Genomic DNA, 19798 nt, shown 5'->3' on the forward strand with positions numbered 1-19798 from the left:
AAGAGCTCAAGGGTCCGGTGTTGCACGTTTTGGGTTGCAATGGACCCTTCGATTTTTCCCTTTGGCAAAATGAAATGCACTTAAATGGTTCTTCTTGTTTTAGGGATGTTTTGTACTTAACAATGCCTTCATCAGTGCCATATGAAATCAATCTAATATCGTGCCACACAAATTTGCTTCCATTTATATCAAAATGTCTTAGTTGAAGTGGCCCTTTTAAAAGTTTGGAAAAGTTCAAAAAGTCACATGTGGTTGTGGTTTTTCCATGAACACAATTATTGGATTTTGAGAAGTGAATTTGGGATTCATTTTTTTACTTAAATATTATACAAAGGTATATAAAATTTTGCTAACTTCTAAGGAACTATCAAAAATAATAGTCTACCATTTAAAAAATGAACAATGTGTCCTTCTTCCAAAATAAATTAATATGTAATAAAATACTTTTGGCACTAAAATACTGACAACCACAAAAGTCGCAAAGTAGACTATGAAAACCCTTTACGTAAGCTATCTGTTACATACAAAGAAATTTATTTTAAACTCATTTCTGTAATCAATCGCCGAAAAGATAAGGAACAAAAATATAATACTCAGGTTAAGCAATACAATATACCCTATTCCACGAACATACGCCTGTTTTGGATTACTTCGACAACGAATATTTTACTGTGCAAAATAAGAAGAACGACAGTAAATTGCAAATTACATTGTTGTTTATTGGAATAATTATTAGCGCCATTTACTTTCGTACTTCTTATGTTGCACTGTAAAATATTCGTTGTCGAAGTAATCCAAAACAGGCATATGTTCGTGGAATGGCCCATACCAGTCGTCTGCTTAATCAGCCTGCTTAACCACAAAATAGATTAGGTATGTTACAGCTATCCATTACAAAGAAATTTAAACTCATTTCTTTAGTCAATCGCCGAACAGATAATTAAATCCACACAAATAATACACTATTATAATGTAGTGTTTGAAAGATAAAATTGATGAAAATGTCAAAATCTCAAAAAAGTGCACTTCGTGATAATTACCTCTAATAGGACGATATCAAGAAGATGGTTACAGGGTTTTAGAAAAAATAATAACAATAGAGGAAATAAGAACACACACTTAAGCATCTATAAAAAGTGTAATGTAGATATGTGTGGCAAAGAAGGAACATTTAAAATAGTTAAAATATGTATGTGCACCCAGTTACCATCTTCAATACTTTTAGATTTATTACCAGTTGGTATTTGTTCTCCTACAAGAAAGTTACTGCTTGAAGAAGTGCCTGAAAAGAAGTAAACCAAACACTTTAACAGTATAGCTAATAATTAGGTACGCTGGTCCACATTAGAGTCCTTAATTTCCTATACAAAGCATAATACAACTTTTATTATTTCATTTAAGGGGAATAAAGGCGCAAAAAGTCGCCTGTCAAAATTTTCAATGTGTTTTAAATATATTCATTTTTTTGCATCCTGAGAAAACTAATAAGTATTTTTGAAACATTTAAACGCAGAACGAAAGACTACGTTATTGCCTAGGGCCAAATATGGCAAAAGTTATGTTGTATTAACCTGCTTATTGTGATGCATTTTCCAACAACAAAACGTAATATCTGTCTGCTTCTATTAGACTGAGACATTTTCAACGATATTATTTATTAAATTTTCACTTAAATAGCTGTATTATTTACACAAAGGTATAAAATAAACACATAAAAACCCTTTAAACAACGTTAACCGTAAGAAGCGCCTGTGAGTTCTGAGCCGTTCCGTAGAGCATTCCAGAACTAAGTCGACAAGATGCCTTATTCCAAAAGTAAAACCCTGTGCTGCGTGCCATTTAATAGGCGTAATTTAAGTCGAGTCCCTGTTCTTTATTGGTGTAGATAAAATATTGACTCATGCCTAATTTTTGAATGGCCCTAATGAATAAATGCATTACATTTTTCAGACATGTGGCCTTTTACCAAATAGAACATTTAAAATAATTTTCGTTAAACCGTTTTGACGATTTCAAGAAAAAATGTGACTCATGCCCCTTTTCCTTGGAACCACAGAAATAATCCCCTTAAATACCTTCAACACAATCCCAAAATTGAAAGGGACGATATCCTTTATGTCAAATTAGCAAAATCTAAAAGAAAAAAGGCCAATAAGTGGACAAAAATAACCATAGTTTGTTCAAAATTCAAGTACCTATGTTAGTCCAGAAAGCCACTGCGCAGCCGCTAGGAAAAATATTCCAATTCTGATTTTTTGCACAATCTTACTCAAAAAGGACTCCTTTTAACAAATTTGCATGTTGCCAGGACCAAAAGTGGGTCAAAAATTTTTTATACGTTTTTTTTTGTTTTTTTCCTAAAATTATTTTTTTTGCATGGAACAAAGTTTTTTTTAGGTTTTTTGGATCATTCCAAATAGAAAAGGTCTTTAGTGACTTTTCTCTAAAGTTGATAGTTTTTGACATATAAGTGATTAAAAATTGGAAAAATGCGAAATCGGCCATTTTTAACCTACAAAAACTATGTGAAAAACTTAAAATTTGAATGTTGCCAAGGTAGGTAGATATTAAAACCTTTTTATATACTTGGCTTGGTTGGTGTCACGGACTCCGCAAATTTTGTAATCCATTTTAAAAATAGTTCTAGGCTACCTAGACACCTGAAATTTTCAGGATAGCTTAGGACTAGCTAACAATGCAATATTTTACTGCTATTATACAGGATGATTAATAATTAGTGGGGTGAAGCTCCGTAGATCCGTTGTAGTAATGCATAGCGATAAAACTTAATAACAAAAATTGTAGCGAACTTTGAACTTTACATTACAAAATTAGTTAGAATGTTACAGGGTGTTCGATAACATAGTGGCAGACCAAACTTATGTTTTTTTAAATAGAACAACCTGTATTTTATTTTATATTCGAAATCTTCGTAACTTTTCGATTACAAAAATATAAAGGTTTGGTATGTTATACGGGGTATTTACAAAGTTATAACCAATTTTATATGAAAATCGTAACTTTAACTACCTGTATAAATAAAAGCAAGCACAAGGTCAATGGTGTATTGACGTCATATTTTTTTATTTATTGTCAAAATTTTCGTAAATGGTTGTTTTGCTAATTTTCTTTATATTGAATACAGGGTGAGTCAAAACGCAAGTACATTATTTTCTTAGTAATTTTAAATAGAACACCTGTATTTTATATCGTTATCGAAAAGTACCATTACCATACTATAATTTTTGTATAACATTTCCTATGTGTAAATTTATTAGTTTTCGAGACATTTTCATTTTTCAGAGCAAAATTATTAATAATTGCGGGTCTAAATCTTTCCAAATTTTAAGTAAGCCATGACTGAATCATTGTTTAAAACTTACAATTTACGATTACTGATTATCAATCTGTAAAAAAAGTTGGCTACAATTTTTGTTATTAACTTTTATTACTATATATTACTTATCTTATAACGGATCTACAAAGCTGAAATAAAAATCTTACCCCACTGGCCAATCACACTGTATGGATAAATCGATTTTTTTTTAATTTCAAACTATTTTAAAAATGTGACTAATGCAATGATATTTTAAAGTATGTTAATAAATCGATATCTACAAATTGATGGTGCCTCAGTGGCACTATACTGCAGACCGAGAGGTTCCCAGTTGGAACCCGGCTGTTGCGTATCTTTTTTTTAAATTGTTTTAATAAAAACTTAAAAGTTTATATACTTAAAATTATAATATACTATTTTAAACAACCGTGGTATTATAAAAAAATACTATTTTATACGAGTGTAATTTTTTGAATCATAATTATAAATAACAGTGAATACACCTACTAAAAATTCATATTTTATAAGTTAATTATTCTTTCCAAATATGTTGTGTCCTATATGTACAATAACAAAACCGTGATATTATAAAAAGTACTTTTTTAGTAGAGTGTAAGTTTTCGAATTTTAAGCATGTTATCGTTAAATCGTTTATCGTTAAATTATTTTATATTCTTTCCTATAAATAATAAAAAGGTTTTATTTTAAAAAAGTTCTTTTTTATAAAAGGGTAATTATTCTTTAAACATCGATTGATGAAATCCCGAAAAGTATTTTTCCACCTACCTCTACCGAAAGTATACTTTTCCGGACCTGATTGTAGGGAGCAAAGTTGTACTTTTCCTCCCTAGGGAGGAAAATATTTTTCCTCCCTAGGGAGGAAAAGTAAAAGTGACGTCATGGTATTTCATTCATGAAATATAACTTATTGACGCCCTGTACAATATCTATTTTCTATTACGTAAGTATCTATACATTTTAACGTTTATTTATAAAACACCCAGTATTTTGCAGAATGATAAAAAACATTAAATTGTTATTTTGGTTTAACAATGTTTACATTAATAATTTGACTTATATTTGACAGTTGACAGTTATATTGTACCTACTTGTTAGTTTTAGTTTTATTAAATTTTGTTGGTTAGTTACATAAAGAAATTAAGTAAAAATGAAAAAATGACTTGTTATTTGAGGAAGGTGGAAAAACCATATGTATAACATGGGAGTAAAGTGCCTTTTCCTCCCTCGAATGTTTACTGCCCTCCGCTACGCGTCGGGCAGTAAACTTCATTCTCGGGAGGAAAAGTAGCACTTTCCTCCCTTGTTATACAAATAGCTATTGCAATACAGTATTCAAAACTCCTTTGTTTTTTAATTTCTAATCACGCGTGCACGACACTATTTTCCACCGTTGCATGTGTATACAGTATGGTGCAAATGAAAGGAACAAATTCGTTATTTCGTAAACCGGCGACTTTAAGGAGACAACCCGAAACAGGTTGATTTTTATTTTTAAGTTATGATATTGTGGCATACATGGTATACTAGTGACGTCATCCGTCTGGGCGTGATAATGTAATCGAAGATTTTTTTAAATGAGAGTAGGGGTCGTCTGGTAGCTCATTTGAATGGTTCTTCAATTCTCTATTCAGTAATGTAAACATTTCAATAATTATTTATACAGGGTGTTCAAACAATTTTTATTAAATTAATTTATTTGACAAAAAACGAAGTAGAAGGACACCCTGTATAAATAATTATATAAATGTTTATATTATTAAATATAGAATTAAATAACTTTTCAAATGAGCTGCACGCGACCCCTATTCTTATTTAAAAAAATCATCGATTACGTCATCACGCCAAGATGGATGACGTCACTAGTATACCATATATGCCACAATATCATAACTTAAAAATTAAAATCGACCTATTTCGGGATTTTTACTTAAAGTCGCCGGTTTACGAAATAACTAATTTATTTCTTTCATTTGCACCATACTGTCGCATGTCGGTGGAAAATAGTGTCGCGCACGCTTGATAAGCAATTAAAAAACAAAGGAGTTTTAAATATTGTATTGCAAAAAACTTTTCGGTATTTCATCAATCGATGTTCAAAGAATATCTAGCTACCTTGGCAACATTCAAATTTTCAGTTTTTCACATAGTTTTTGAGGGTTAAAAATGGCCGATTTCGCAATTTTTTAATTTTTAATCGCTTTTATGTCAAAAACTATCAATTTTGGAGAATTATCACTAAAGACCTTTTCTGTTTGGAATGATCCAAAAAACCTAAAAAAACTTTGGTCCATGCAAAAAAAATAATTTTAGGAAAAAAATAAAAAATTCTTGACCCACTTTTGGCCCTGGCAACATGCAAATTTGTTAAAAGGAGTCCTTTTTGAGTAAGATTGTGCAAAAAATCCGAATCGGAATATTTTTCCTAGCGGATGCGCAGTGGCTTTCTAGACTATGTATGCGGTAAGCACAGCAAGAAATCAAAAATGTTTCTGTATCCTACGATGATGCCAATTCCACTGAAGCCGAAGACTCCGGGTAAATTATAAATTCGTATCTCTAAACTGTTCCATTAACGTCTTGGAATAATATAAATTTGTTATTTTTAAATAAGTTTAAATAAAGAAGCATGTTTTTGATTAATTGACATTTATTCGCCCTCCTTGGTCCTCGCTGTTTCTACTAAAAGATTGGTCCTGCGAGGGTTAAGGAGCTTGGCCACCCCTGCTCTATAAGTTTGACGTCCAGATTTAAACCCAGGTATTACGCTGTTTTCTTATTAGGAACAATGCTGTTGTGTAAGATAATTGAGAGATAATTGATTTTCTTGTTAGTAAATTTAACATGAACTGATTTCTGTTCATTAAAATTTATACACCATTTTTTGAACAGCGATCTATGCCGTTAATTATTGCATTTTATAGGTTCACCGTAGATTCTTCTATAGTTGTTCCTATTGCCAGCACTGCTGTATCATCAGCAAAATGTGGCTATTAGTTGAATGTTTTCTCTCTCCGGAATGTCAGATGTATACAAAAGTATAGTGCCGACTGGTCCAAGAACGCTACCTTGTGGAACCCTGCGTTTATTGACCTTAACTTTGAGAACTCGTTTAAAATTATAAGTATGTAATACAATAAAATTCCAACATTTTATTAGAAATTTTTACTGAAAATTATAATATTTTTTACTTTTTGCAGATTGCACTGCCGGTGTCGCGGAGGGCCCGATATACTGCAACGCTTATTTTCCTATCTGGAGATATGATATACATGCTAGACATTGTGTACGTGATTCATATGGAGGATGTTTTCCCACGAAGAATAATTTTAAGAGTCTTAAGGAATGTGAGACTGTGACAAAACCAGTGTGTCAACACATACAGACTGTTTAGTTTTGAATCAGTGGCGTACCGATAGATCAACGGGCCCTGGTTCCAGTAGGGATGCGGGCCCGCCCGCCCTATAAAAACGCACATTGTATATATAAAAAATGTTTAATAAACATTAAATATAAATCATCCTATATCATAAAATATATCATATATTTATAAAAACTCAAGCTAATTATAGTCCATTTACTCACGGTTTTTGCTATTAAAGAACCGCTCGGATTAAGATTAAATTTGGCATACACGTAACTAGAATGTCAGACAAAAAAAATCTAACCTATTTTGCCCTGGGGGTGACTTACACCCCTTCTCGGCGGGTGAAAAACAGACGTTCAAGATAAGTCCGGAATTGGATAACCTGTCTAATAATTCTTAATTAAACACTTAAAAATGATTGGTGATACTTTTTCTTTACGTGCCATCTCCGCGACGAAGGTTGGCAGTCACCATTGCTATTCTAACTTTTGACACTACAGCCCGAAAGAGTTCAGTTGAGCTGCATCCAAAAGATTCTCTCAGATTTCTCATCCAGGACTTTTTTCTTCTACCTATGCTGCGCCTTCCTTTAATCTTTCCCTGCATTATTAATTTCAGGAGTTCATATCTGTCACCACGTGTATATGACCCAAGTATTGCTGATACCAAAAAGCTCAACTAGTAAAAAAATATAGGTTTTACTTTAAAAAGGGTAAACCCTGAAGTTGGCTGTATACGTGTATACCTTCGATAAAACAACGTGGAATGAAGTAAATACTTCTGTTTTATATTTGTATATGAATTTATTAAAATTCTTAAAATTTATCCACGAGGAAGTGGAAAATATACAAAACCGAAATGTATAATTTGACCGAAAACGTTTTGTATATTTTCCACTTCCTCGTGGATAAATTTTAAGAGTTTTAATAAATTCATATACAAATATACAACAGAAGTGTTTACTTCATTCCACAGTGATAGGTTTTACTATTGTGAATATTTTGGTTTAACTTTGTACTGTATTTTTCTAAAGACAAAAATTGGTTATAGAAGATATATGGCTGTTCAAAATTTGCATACACTCGTGCTTAGCGACTGGTAGAAGCCTATTTAACTACAGTAAAACCTGTCAATAACGGTCACTAAAAATGACAGAATTATTGGCCGATATAAAAAGGTGGCCGCTAATGCCAGGTTTTGTAGTCCACAAATTTTGGTTTGGGGAACTTTGAAACTGGCCGGCTAGTTCAGGTGTCTGGTTTTGACAGGTGGCCGTTAACACAGGTTTTACTGTATAGCCTTTTCAAAAATAAGCACTTTGAACCAACGAATCTAACATGTCTTATAAACAATACATAAGTAAAGTAATTTGTGAAGTGATAACGATTAATTTAATTTCCAATGCTAATTAGAGAGCGATTTTCACGGTTTTTTTTTACCAACCATAAAACAGATACCAACATTATTTTGATCGTAGCTTTAGCTTACTTACTTCTAATGTTAGAAACTTTTTAAAAAAACAATGGACTATTAAAACAGTAAGTTAATATTAATCATATCGTTTTTCATACTGTCATGACTAAACACTTTAGCCCAGCTGTTTTCATAAATAATGAAACTCAAAATCTCCAGTCATAATTAAACAAGTAATTGGACATCGTAAGTCCTAGGTTTTCACCAAAATATTTGAAATTAGAAATGGAAGTCGATATTTGAACTCTTCGTGTAACTTTGCCTCGATTGACATACGATTTTACTAATTTTGAGTTATCTTTACTAAACTTTGGGTTATAATTGTTTAAACATAATTTACTTCAAAACTGAAACTAAAGATTCAAACTCGACTTTTCAATGCGCTTCGGTTGATGTGATACATGTATTTCTGCGACTATAATATGGCACTTCCGGTTAGAACCTTTAAACCGGAAATGATATAAAATCCAAAATTGTACATTGGTTCTCATCTTGTTAAGTCACGTTGAATGATATATCGCATATTATAGTACTTCGGGCACTTTAAAACAGTACTTACGGCAACTCCGAAAACCTGAAATCCGTTGTAAAAATTGTTGTCCGTTCTGTTGTCAAACCTGTCTGTCGAGGAGTTATATTCGGGGTAAGACGGACAGACGGACAGACAGTCTAGATCAAATTTCTCACCTTTAGTACTATCCTTGGATTACAAGTTTTTATTCGACACATCATCTGTCATTCTACCTGGTATAGTGACGGATGAGTTATATTCGCGGTCGAACGGACAGACGGACAGTCAACCTAGGTCAAATTTCTCACCTTTACTACCATCCTTATATCATAAGCTTTCATTTGACACCTCATTTGTCATTCTACCTGGTATAATAACGGAGGAGTTGTGATCACAGACAGACAGACGGACAGATGGACTTGAATAATTCAACATTTTCACATTTTTTCAAAATTGGTGAAAACAAAACCTTAATATCGGAAAACTAAAATAGACCGGTACCCAGACCATAATACAGAGAAAAGAAGTTATGAAAAAGAACCTCAAATATTGAAATCTGAAATTGAGTCGGCAATAAAAAAGCTAAAATGTAGAAAAGCACAAGGAGAGGATGGAATAACAGCTGAAATACTCAAAGAAATGGGAGAATTAGGGACGGAAGTAATGCGTAGAATTTACAATGAGATCTGGAATACCGGAAAGTGGCCAAATGACTGGGGTAAACTCACGTTTATTCCCATATACAAAAAAGGTTCTCCGACAGATTATAGATAGAAATAGAAATACCTATGCTTTTTTGTCATGAAAAATTTAACAATTTTACAGACAAAGCTTACAAGAATCATAAATAAGAACAATAACAAATAACAAATACAATTTACTAAAATGATATAAATCGTCTACATAAATAAAAATAATGAAGATAAACAAAAAAAAACAGTAACAATCTATTGCAAAATTTAAAAAAAAATTGCAAATTGCATAATCTACCTTAAGAAATTTAATAAGTTAAGTTAAGCTGCTGCATATGACACTCAAATATAGATTAAGATTATACTTATAAATAAGAATACTGTACTTTCTTAGTTATTGGTTAAGAAACTCTGCTGTTGAATAATATGGTCTTTCAGATAAATAGGCTTTAGTCATTTTACGGAACTTGGGGAAAGATATTGCAGATTTAAGTTGTAGAGGGAGATGGTTGTAAAGTTTTTTTGCAGAATATAATATAGATTTGTTTACTAACTCACTGGACGGGATCGGTAAATAGATGTCAAAGGTAGAATTTCTGGTGGAATAGTCATGTCTAGGTCTTGCTGGAAAGACATGTAGATGTTTACGAATTAAGCAAACAGTTTCTAAAATATATAAAGAAGGTAGTGTTAGAATCCTGTGATCTTTGAAGTAGCTTCTGCAATGTGTTGTTCTTCTCAGGCCAAACAGATATCTTATTGAACCCCAAAAAGGGAGACCATATCGAAGATGTGACTCGAACAAAGAAAAATATGTTATTTTGGAAGAGGCTAAATTCATTTCCTTTGAAACAGATCTTATTGCAAAGCAAGCTGAGGATAGTTTCTTGCTTAACACATCAATATGAAGGGACCATTTCAGATTGCTATCTAAAAAAATACCAAGAAACTTTACAGAATCAACGATACTGATCTGGCTGTTATGAAGAGGTAAGGGTTGAAGAGCTCCTTTATAGGGCAATGCTACTGTTTTTTCTACATTAAAAGAGAGTAAATTTGAATCGGACCAAGATTTTATTGTAAGTAGATCAGAAGTTATAGTAGCATGAAGAGTTGCGATATTTGAGTTGCTCCAAGTGATACTGGTATCATCAGCAAAAAGAAAAACTTTTCCATCGATTTTTAAGCTAGTGATGTCATTAATAAAGATAAGGAAAAGTAGAGGACCCAATACTGAACCTTGTGGTACCCCACATACAACATTTTTGAGACTAGAGTCTGTATCATTTGCTCTAACCAGTTGTTTCCTATTATCCAAGTAAGATTGAAACCAGTTCGAAGAAATACCTCGAATTCCGTAGAAATCTAGTTTTTTTATCAAAATGTCGTGATTCACACAATCAAAAGCTTTGGCATAATCACAAAAAATAGTGGCAGTGTGCAGATTGTTGTTTAATGCTTGATAAACCTCATGTAGTACAGAAAACATGGCATCTGTGGTACATTTATTATTTAAAAAGCCGAACTGATTTTGTGATAAAATATTGTTATCAACGAGAAAGGACATAAGTCGGGCTTTTATGAGTCTCTCAATAATTTTGGAAAGTACCGGTAGTAATGCAATAGGTCTATAATTGCAGGCATTTGATTTTTCACCACCCTTATGAAGAGGAATAATGATGGCCGTCTTTAGGCACTCTGGAAATTTACCTTTCTCAAAAGAATCATTAATTAGAGAGATGAGGACTCCCAACACACTGTCTGGGAGATTTGAGAAAATTTTTATGGATAGTCCATCGGTACTACAGGAAGATTTGCTTTTGATATTATTGATTGTCTGAATCAGTTCAGATTTATCAACCGGTCTTATAAAGAATGAATTCGAGACTTTTCCTGAATTAGGGAGATAGGAAATGGGATCTTGTTGTGACACAATAGTTGATGTTATATTTTTACTCGCATTAACAAAGTATTCATTTAGATTTTCTGGGTCTGGAAGGAAAATGTTTGAGCTGTGTGAGTTTTATTACGAATATCGTTTATTATGGTCCAAGTTTCTTTGCAACACTTTTAGAGCTTCTCAGACGATTTTGATAGTACAATTTTTTAGCTGATTTTATAAGTTTTAAATAGATTGCCCTGTACTTTGTGATATATTCAGTAACAGAGACGTTGGTAGTAAATTTCTTGATGTACAGTAGTGAACGCATATTTTTGGCTGATATGCGGACACGTTTGGTAGTCCAGGGTTTGTGATGTTTTGGCTTAATTGTGATTAAAGGAAATGCTTTATTGAAGATACAGACAAGCTTATTCAAAAAGTCACTGAAATTATTATCGACGTTCATAGAAGGAAAAGGCCACTCAGAGGTTAAGCATAAATTTTGGAATTTACGAAAATTCCGAGCGGAAAAAATCCTGCCTAAACGTCGAGTTTTCGAAGAGTGCTTGCTAAAGATGTTAAACTTCGTATAAACCGCTTCATGATCAGATAGTCCCGCATTAACAGTTGTAGAGCAGACATCACGGGGTGAGAAATCTGATACAATATAATCAATTATGGTAGATGAAGTTTTTGTAATCCTTGTAGGAGAATCAATGTGCATTGTTAGACCATACGATTCAAATATGTTGATGAGGGATATTTGTGTAGCACAAGCAGCAGCATAATTAATGTTAAATTCCCCGCATAAAATTTTTCTGCTTTTATGGGGCAGGTCATCTAACAAATTAAGCAGGTTCTAAAAAAATAGTTCCACGGAAGAGTCAGGTGATCTATAAATGCAAATAATATAAAGATTAAAGTTCTTACTGTAAACTAAGGAAAACTCAAAGAATGCTTCGCTTAATAGAAAATCATATTTTGTTACCAGAGAAAAATCATTACTTGTAGAAAGAATCAGGGTGCCTCCATGCGCTGAACTTTGACGATCGTACCTAGCAATAGTGGAATATTTTTCTACAAAAAAAGGCTCGTTGACTTCAAGCCAGTGCTCAGTAACCGCAACTATCGGAGGAAACCCTAATTCCTCTAGAAATAGAAATAATTCATCAGTTTTATATCTTATAGAACGAATATTAATCAGAACCATGCTAAAGTTGTTATCACTAAAATAATTTGAGGATTCTAGTCCCTCAGAACACGTCGTGATGTTTAAAAATTTCGTTTAGGAGACACAGCGGAATAGTAATTTTGGTGACATTCTCTTGATTTTTGTAAATGGATAATTCTTTCAGAAGCGAGAAAGGACCTAAAAGCAGCAAGATCAGCTTCCACCTCATCTGGACCAATTCCATAGACTTCGTTAAATTCTAGAAGAATTTTTCGTAGATCTTCCGTGTTGGTAGGAAGCCCTTCGGAAGCCAAAAACAGTTTAACGCTTGTGTTGGTAAATTCATCGTAAAATACAGAAGCAGGTTGGTCGTGTAGATAAGCAAGATGAAGTTTAATGGCTTTTAAGATATCCTGTTCCCTTAATCTGGCTAGAAGATACCGACTATTAGAGTTATTGGTTAATCTAACTCTTGGTGGAGTCAAAGGATCCAGATTTATAGATGGTTCTAAAGTATCTTTCTTAACGAAATTAATTTGCGAATGGAAAGGATTCTTAGATTTACAAATTTCGATGGCCTGCTTGTCTGAACATATATTTGTGTTCTGTACTTCATCTTTGTTTGTTGCATAAACTGGTAACTGGATTTTCCGGGATAACAGGGCTTCTGATATTCTTCGGATTCTTATGTGACCCGGATGGTTCGGAATATGAAGATTCAATGGACCATTTAATGATTACACCAGGTGGCCAAATTTCCTTATTAAATAGTAAGTTAATCGATGATCTAGATTTTATGCCTATTTTAAATGAAGAACCAGTTGATGTGTCGGCATCTTTAACGAGGGCGTAACATCTAATATATTCTTTGATACCTATCTTCTCTTTAATTTAGTGTACCACTTCTATAGGGGTGTATATTGGGGTTAAGTTACTAATAATTACAAACTGACATTTATCTTCTGTGTTTTTTGACTTTTGCTCTGGACTTACTTCGCAACATTGAGGCTCTTCAGTTTGGGTACTTGTGGTGGCATAAAATGTTTTTTTGTTCAATGCCTCTTTTTTTGTTGGTAAGGTAGGTAAATTTTTGGAAATATTACTCAATTGATTTGAGATTTCACTGACATTTGAAGAAAGCCTTTCTAATCCCACCTTAATTTCAGTAGACGTTGAGTCTTGGATTTGAACCTTTATAGTCTCATCTGAACCGCCGAAAAAAACTGACGATAAATTAAAAATATCATGTTCCATCTGCCTTACAGATTTTAAAACCTTTTCAGGATTCAGCAGGTTATTCAGTCTATGGATCTCGTCAATTTTTTTAATAATATAGTCCAGTTTGTCGTCATTTTTTGTTAACAAATCGTAAGTCTCCATAAAAACTGGCAAATTATCAGTAAGCTTTTTAGTAACTTGGTTAAGGCCTCAAAGTTTTCTAGAGGTTTTTGATTTTTTGTTAGGTTATTTATTTTTTCATCTAAATATCTTAAGCTAGGCGAATCACATAGTGTACAAAAACATTTTAGATTGGAAAATTTTTGATCCAATAAGGCTTTTGTGAACGACTTGTTTAGGCCTATACACTTCATACAGAAAGTTCTCCGACAATCTCCATTACATCTTAAATTATTCAATTTATCCGAATCAGAAAAATGTGAAAGACAATTCTCACAGCTGTATGTCATGGTCAAAAATTTTATTGCAGTAATAAATAAGGTCGATAAAAGTAAACAAAAAGTAGAACGACTTACTACTAGTAACTCACAACACTCCACAAATCAAAACAAACATGTAAACACAACAATTAGCAGTTGGCCGTGTTACAAATCAAAACATACACAACCTCACGCTACCAGAGTTACTGACTAACCAGAGAATGCAGTAATTACCGTACAGTAGCGTTGATATCTCACGCGAGCAAAGTACTTCTAACCATAATCAATGAAAGATTAAAATCTATTCTCTTACCGCAAATTCCACAAGAACAATGCGGATTCGTCCCAGGTAGGGGAACAAGAGAACACATTCTTAATATTCGTCAAATTATCGAAAAATCTCGAGAGTTTAACATAGAAACATTTTGTGCTTTGTTGACTACTCCAAGGCCTTCGATAACGTAAAATGGGATAAAATGTGGCATATACTTAGAGAAATGGGTACGCCAGAACATCTAATCTATCTATTACAAGCACTTTATGTAAATAACACCGCTAATGTAAGAGTTAATAATGTGGTTTCGAAAAACTTCAAATTAAAATCTGGAGTGCGGCAGGGATGTATAATATCCCCCATTCTATTCAATATATAGTGAACACATTATGCGTCAAGTTTTTGAGGAATGGCAAGGTGGAGCAACGATAGGAGGAAGAAAAATAAAAAACCTACGTTATGCTGATGACACTGTTATATTGGCGTCTTCACCAGAAGAACTGGAAGAAATTATGAATAGGCTACGAACGGTGAGTAGAGAATATGGTTTGAAAATAAATATACAGAAAACCAAAGTAATGATCATCGATAGAATCAGAAACAACCAACCGGAGATAAGAGACTTGGCAGGTTACGAAGTGGTCAGACAATTTAATTACTTAAGGCTCCGTTATTACTAACACAGTGGAGGATACGAAGACGAAATCCGTAGGCGCATCATAATGGCCAGATCGGTAACAGCCAAACTCACAAATATATGGAAGAATACTGACATTACAAAAAACACAAAATTACGCCTGGTTACTCGTTCTCCGAAGCAAAGCAACACGCACAGGAGAGAGAGAGGATTGGATAGAAATAGTCAAACGACTTACATGACGCCACTACATCCTTACGAAGGAGAACAGATAGAGGAGGACACCAATATTATAGAAAATATATAGAGAAATACTACATCAATAAATCTGCACGGTCCTACCAATAAGATATATATCAGGAGAGGTATTCGACAGGAAGGTACTAGGATATGCGTGAGTGAGATATTTATTCATCTACGATTCGCAGATAATGTTGTTCTGATTTCGGAAGACCTAAAATCTGCCAATGATATGTTGAATGGACTCAGCGATGCAGCACGTAAAGTAGGTCTAAATATTAATTACCAAAAGAAAAAAATGTTGACGAATTTAGTTTCGACCCATCCTTTAAAGGTAGAAGACGTCTAAATTGAAGTTGTTGACAGCTACCTATACCTTCCTTGGACATACGGTAAAAATAAGCAACGACGACAATCAAACTGATGAGCTGCTAAGAAGAATAACTCTGGGATGGACAGCATATGGAAGACTGCGTGATATTTTTAAATGTGATATACTTATCAGCTTAAAAAGAAAAGCTTTTAAATCAGTGTAACCTGCCTGTTCTTACATATGGCGCGGAGATACATACTCTAACAAGAACATCTGCACGAAAACTACAAGTGACGCAACGTAGAATGGAAAGATCATTGTTGGGCATAACGTTAAGAGATAGGCTAAGAAACGAAGAAATTCGTAGTAGAAATGGTGTAGAAGGCATTTTAAAACACATAGCCAAAATTAGAAGGAAGTATGGACACGTCGCTAGTATTAAAGATGATACGTGGACCAAAAAATCTTAAAGTAAAAACCGAGAGCGGAGAGACGAAACCCGGGAAGACTGGGAACTGGATTGCAGCAGCGCAAGATAGATCTGAATGGAAGTTCTTCAAGGAGGCCAATGTTCAGCAGTGGACAACTATAGACTGATGATGATAATGATGATTGTATCGAATTGACCAATGGACAAACAGTAGGTACGGCAAGAGATGGGTCAGTATTGATGTGTCAGGCTGATTTATCTTAAAAGAGGACTTGGACGGCATGGCGGTCTTATGGGCTACGTTGAAGAATCGTTCGTTTTGAAAAGCATTGACTAGTTTATAGTACAACGGGACGGAGCGACAGCGGCGACGTGTGCCTTCTATTGTTTCACGCCCCGTGCCGTTCACGACTCTTTCTAAGATAAATTAGCATTTTCTTTTTTTTTTCGGTTATTAAAATAATGTTCAACATTGATCGGTTTATTAACATAAGCTTTAACATATTGTAAGCATTGCAGCAACAAAACAGTAAATAAAACAAGACTAATAAAACAATGGACAGCATGTCCATTAAATGTCAAGAAATTGAGGAATGTGAGGCAAGGTATGACACTTTCAACACCCATAAGAAGGTTAAAGAGATGATTTCAGAAAATCGTAACAAACCAATCGGGATATTAACAAATGCAGATGGTACCACTATAGCTGAAACGCAAGATAATTTACGTAGATGGAAAGAATATATTGAACACCTATTTTATGACCAAAAAGTAGAACAATTAAAAGTTGACGGAGAAACCACGGGACCAGAAATAATGAAAGAGGAAGTTATTTATGCCATAAAACACACAAAAGGTAGAAAAGCTCCAGGACCCGATGAAATACCAATTGAACTATTGAAGATAATTGATGAAGATAATATTGATATCTTGGTAGACCTTTTTAACTCCATATACAAGACGGGACACATACCCAAAGAATGGCTTCTCTCAACTTTTGTAACGATTCCAAAAATCACAAATGCTAAAGATTGCAATGACCATCGGACAATTGCATTAATGAACCATACATTGAAAACCTTCCTTAAAATCATACATAACAGAATCCACGTGAAATTAGAACAAGAAATAAGTGATTCACAGATGGGTTTTAGAAAGGGTCTAGGAACTAGAGAAGCATTATTTGGAGTCAATGTTTTGACACAACGATGTCTGGATATGAATCAGGACATATATGCTTGCTTCATAGATTTTAAAAAAGCTTTTGACAGAGTTCAACATTAAAAGTTTTTAAGTATTCTTAAGACCAAAAACATAGATAGTAGAGATCTTCAAATTATATCGGATCTGTATCAAAATCAGAAAGCAAGAGTGAGAGTCGAAGGAGAACTGACAGAGGAAGTAAGTATACTTAGAGGAGTTCGACAAGGGTGCATACTTTCACCACTCTTATTCAACGTCTACAGTGAAGTAATATTTCAAGAAGCTTTATTGGATATTTTGGAAGGTATTTTGGTCAACGGAAATAGCATTAATAATATTAGATATGCGGACGATACGGTCATATTTGCAAGTGACATGGAAGATTTACAGTACATAATACAACATGTATACAATGCATGTGAAAGGTACGGACTGCAAATGAATCTCAAGAAAACGAAATCAATGATATTCTCAAAAAACCACAAAATGTAGATAACATGATCATCAATAATACAACGATCGAAAGAGTAACAACATATAAATATTTAGGAACGTGGCTAACCGAAGATGGAGATCAAACAAAAGAAATCAGATCTAGAATAGAAATGGCAAGAAACACGTTCATAAAATTGAAGAACTTACTTTGCAACCGCAACCTTAATCTAGAGATCCGCACAAGAATGCTACGTTGTTACGTTTTTTCTACTTTACTATACGGCATGGAAGCGTGGGCAATAAAACAGTCTGAAATCAAAAAATTAAACTCCTTTAAGATGTGGTGCTACAGGAGAATCCATAGAATATCGTGGACTGAAAAAGTAACTAATATAGAGGTGTTACAAAGAATGAAGAAAGAATGTGAAGTCATAAAAACTGTTTTAAATTAGAAAGATTCAATATCTGGGTCATATAATGAGGTGCGAAAAGTACGTATTACTTAGGTTCATTATGCAAGGGAAGATACAAGGGAAGAGAAACTCAGGACGACGCAAAATATCCTGGCTAAGAAATTTGAGAGAGTGGTTCGGTTGCAGCTCATTAGAATTATTCAGAAGTGCGGCCAATAAAATTTAAATAGCGATGCTGATTTCCAACCTCCAATAGGGGAAGGAACCTGAAGAAGAAGAAGAAGCATTGCAGGTATACGTATGTAACACTATAAGGATTTTCCAATGACCAATTTGCTAACATAATTGTCTCCAGTGTCATATAGTTAAATAAATCAACGTGATGACTATAGAAGAACATGGAAAGGAAGGAAGGAAAGACGAGTGTCTAATGGAAAAATTATGATAGAACACATTATACTGGCTTTATACACTCACCGGCACAAAATTCCGTAACTAAAAATTGTTGATTACGTTTGACAATTTATAAATTTATTATTTGAGCTTCGATTTTCAAGATTTTTACATCAGATTGTAGGTACATGTATTGATATCGTTTGTTATTATTCCGATAATAAAAAAATTTGCTTAGATGGCATTATACAGGGGTGAACGAAAGGGTTGCATTTTCTCCTAAGTTTAAAAAATTCTGTGGAAAAACTGAAGCGCTGATTTTTTGTCATACTTCTTTCGCATTCTCTCGGAGGCATCCCTATGATTTTGTTTTTTGAATTTTCCAATATCTGTATTAAATACTGCTTTGAAGTTTTAGTTAATTAAAAATATAAAACGCACTAAAATCAATAACACAAAACAAAATTAACAACAAAGCAAAATATTACAAGAGCGGGTATGTCCACCTGATTTAATCTTTATAGATTTCAAACAGGTTTATGATTCAATTAACCGTCCAACACATTCAGTTGATCACTGCCAATTAGTACAGACGTTTGAAAGTAGCTTAGTGTCATATTTCAATTTTAGTTTTGTATTAACTGCCTTTTGAACTTAAAGTGTGATATTAGTGTAAATTATAGTATAAAGTGAAAATAAAAATCAAAAATTAGAAGCGGAAGAGGCTGTAAGTAAAAAATTTTGAAAATTAAATTATATTAAAAACTGACAACCTATAATATTTAACAACTGTCAAATAAAAATATTTGGCTAGAGATAGGAGTAAACATTTGGAACTGTAGAGGTGGACGTTACTCCTTACGGTATACTAATAAAATAATAGCTGATAAAACTAAAATGCAAGTCAATATTCCGCCAGAACCACCTGACAGGGGAAAAAGTTCTATGATGTCAACAAATGAAAATGATAAGGTCATAAAAAAATCTGTACACAAATAATGATAACGGACCTTATTACGTATATATCGAAAATAAAAACGGTTATTTTGGAAAATTGCACCGAATCGGGACAGCCAGAATAATATTAAATGCAGTGCCGGAGGTACAAAATAATTTTACATTAATAACAGTAATTGGTAGGAATAAAGTAAAAGTCAAACTTAATTCTTTTGAAAGTGCAAATAAATTAATAATTTCCGAAAAGTTAGCAGCAAAGGAGTATAATGTTTACTTACCAACATTCCTTATACAAAAAAGGGGAGTAATTAAGTTAGTTGATAAAGACCTGGATGAGGAAGAATTAATTAATATAATTCAACCTAGATATGGATATAAATTTGAGGTAATTAAT

The 19798-nt window shown here is 33.3% G+C and overlaps 1 protein-coding gene across 5 annotated transcripts in view; it reads left to right on the plus strand.

Moving 5' to 3' along the window:
* Nucleotides 1-19798, plus strand: part of LOC126885700 (trypsin inhibitor-like) — a 122175-nt gene that overhangs the window by 28022 nt on the left and 74355 nt on the right. The window contains exon 2 of one of the 5 annotated variants that reach the window (XM_050652414.1): nt 6556-6890. The exons of the other annotated variants lie outside the window; for them this stretch is intronic. Coding sequence (XP_050508371.1) covers nt 6556-6749 — 194 coding nt within the window. The 3' untranslated portion in view covers nt 6750-6890. Of the gene's footprint in view, nt 1-6555; nt 6891-19798 lie in introns of those variants that run through there. 5 annotated transcript variants of the gene reach the window in all.

The sequence above is a fragment of the Diabrotica virgifera genome, chromosome 5 (genome assembly GCF_917563875.1).
Source record: "Diabrotica virgifera virgifera chromosome 5, PGI_DIABVI_V3a".
In the NCBI taxonomy this organism is placed as follows: Eukaryota; Metazoa; Arthropoda; class Insecta; order Coleoptera; family Chrysomelidae; genus Diabrotica; species Diabrotica virgifera.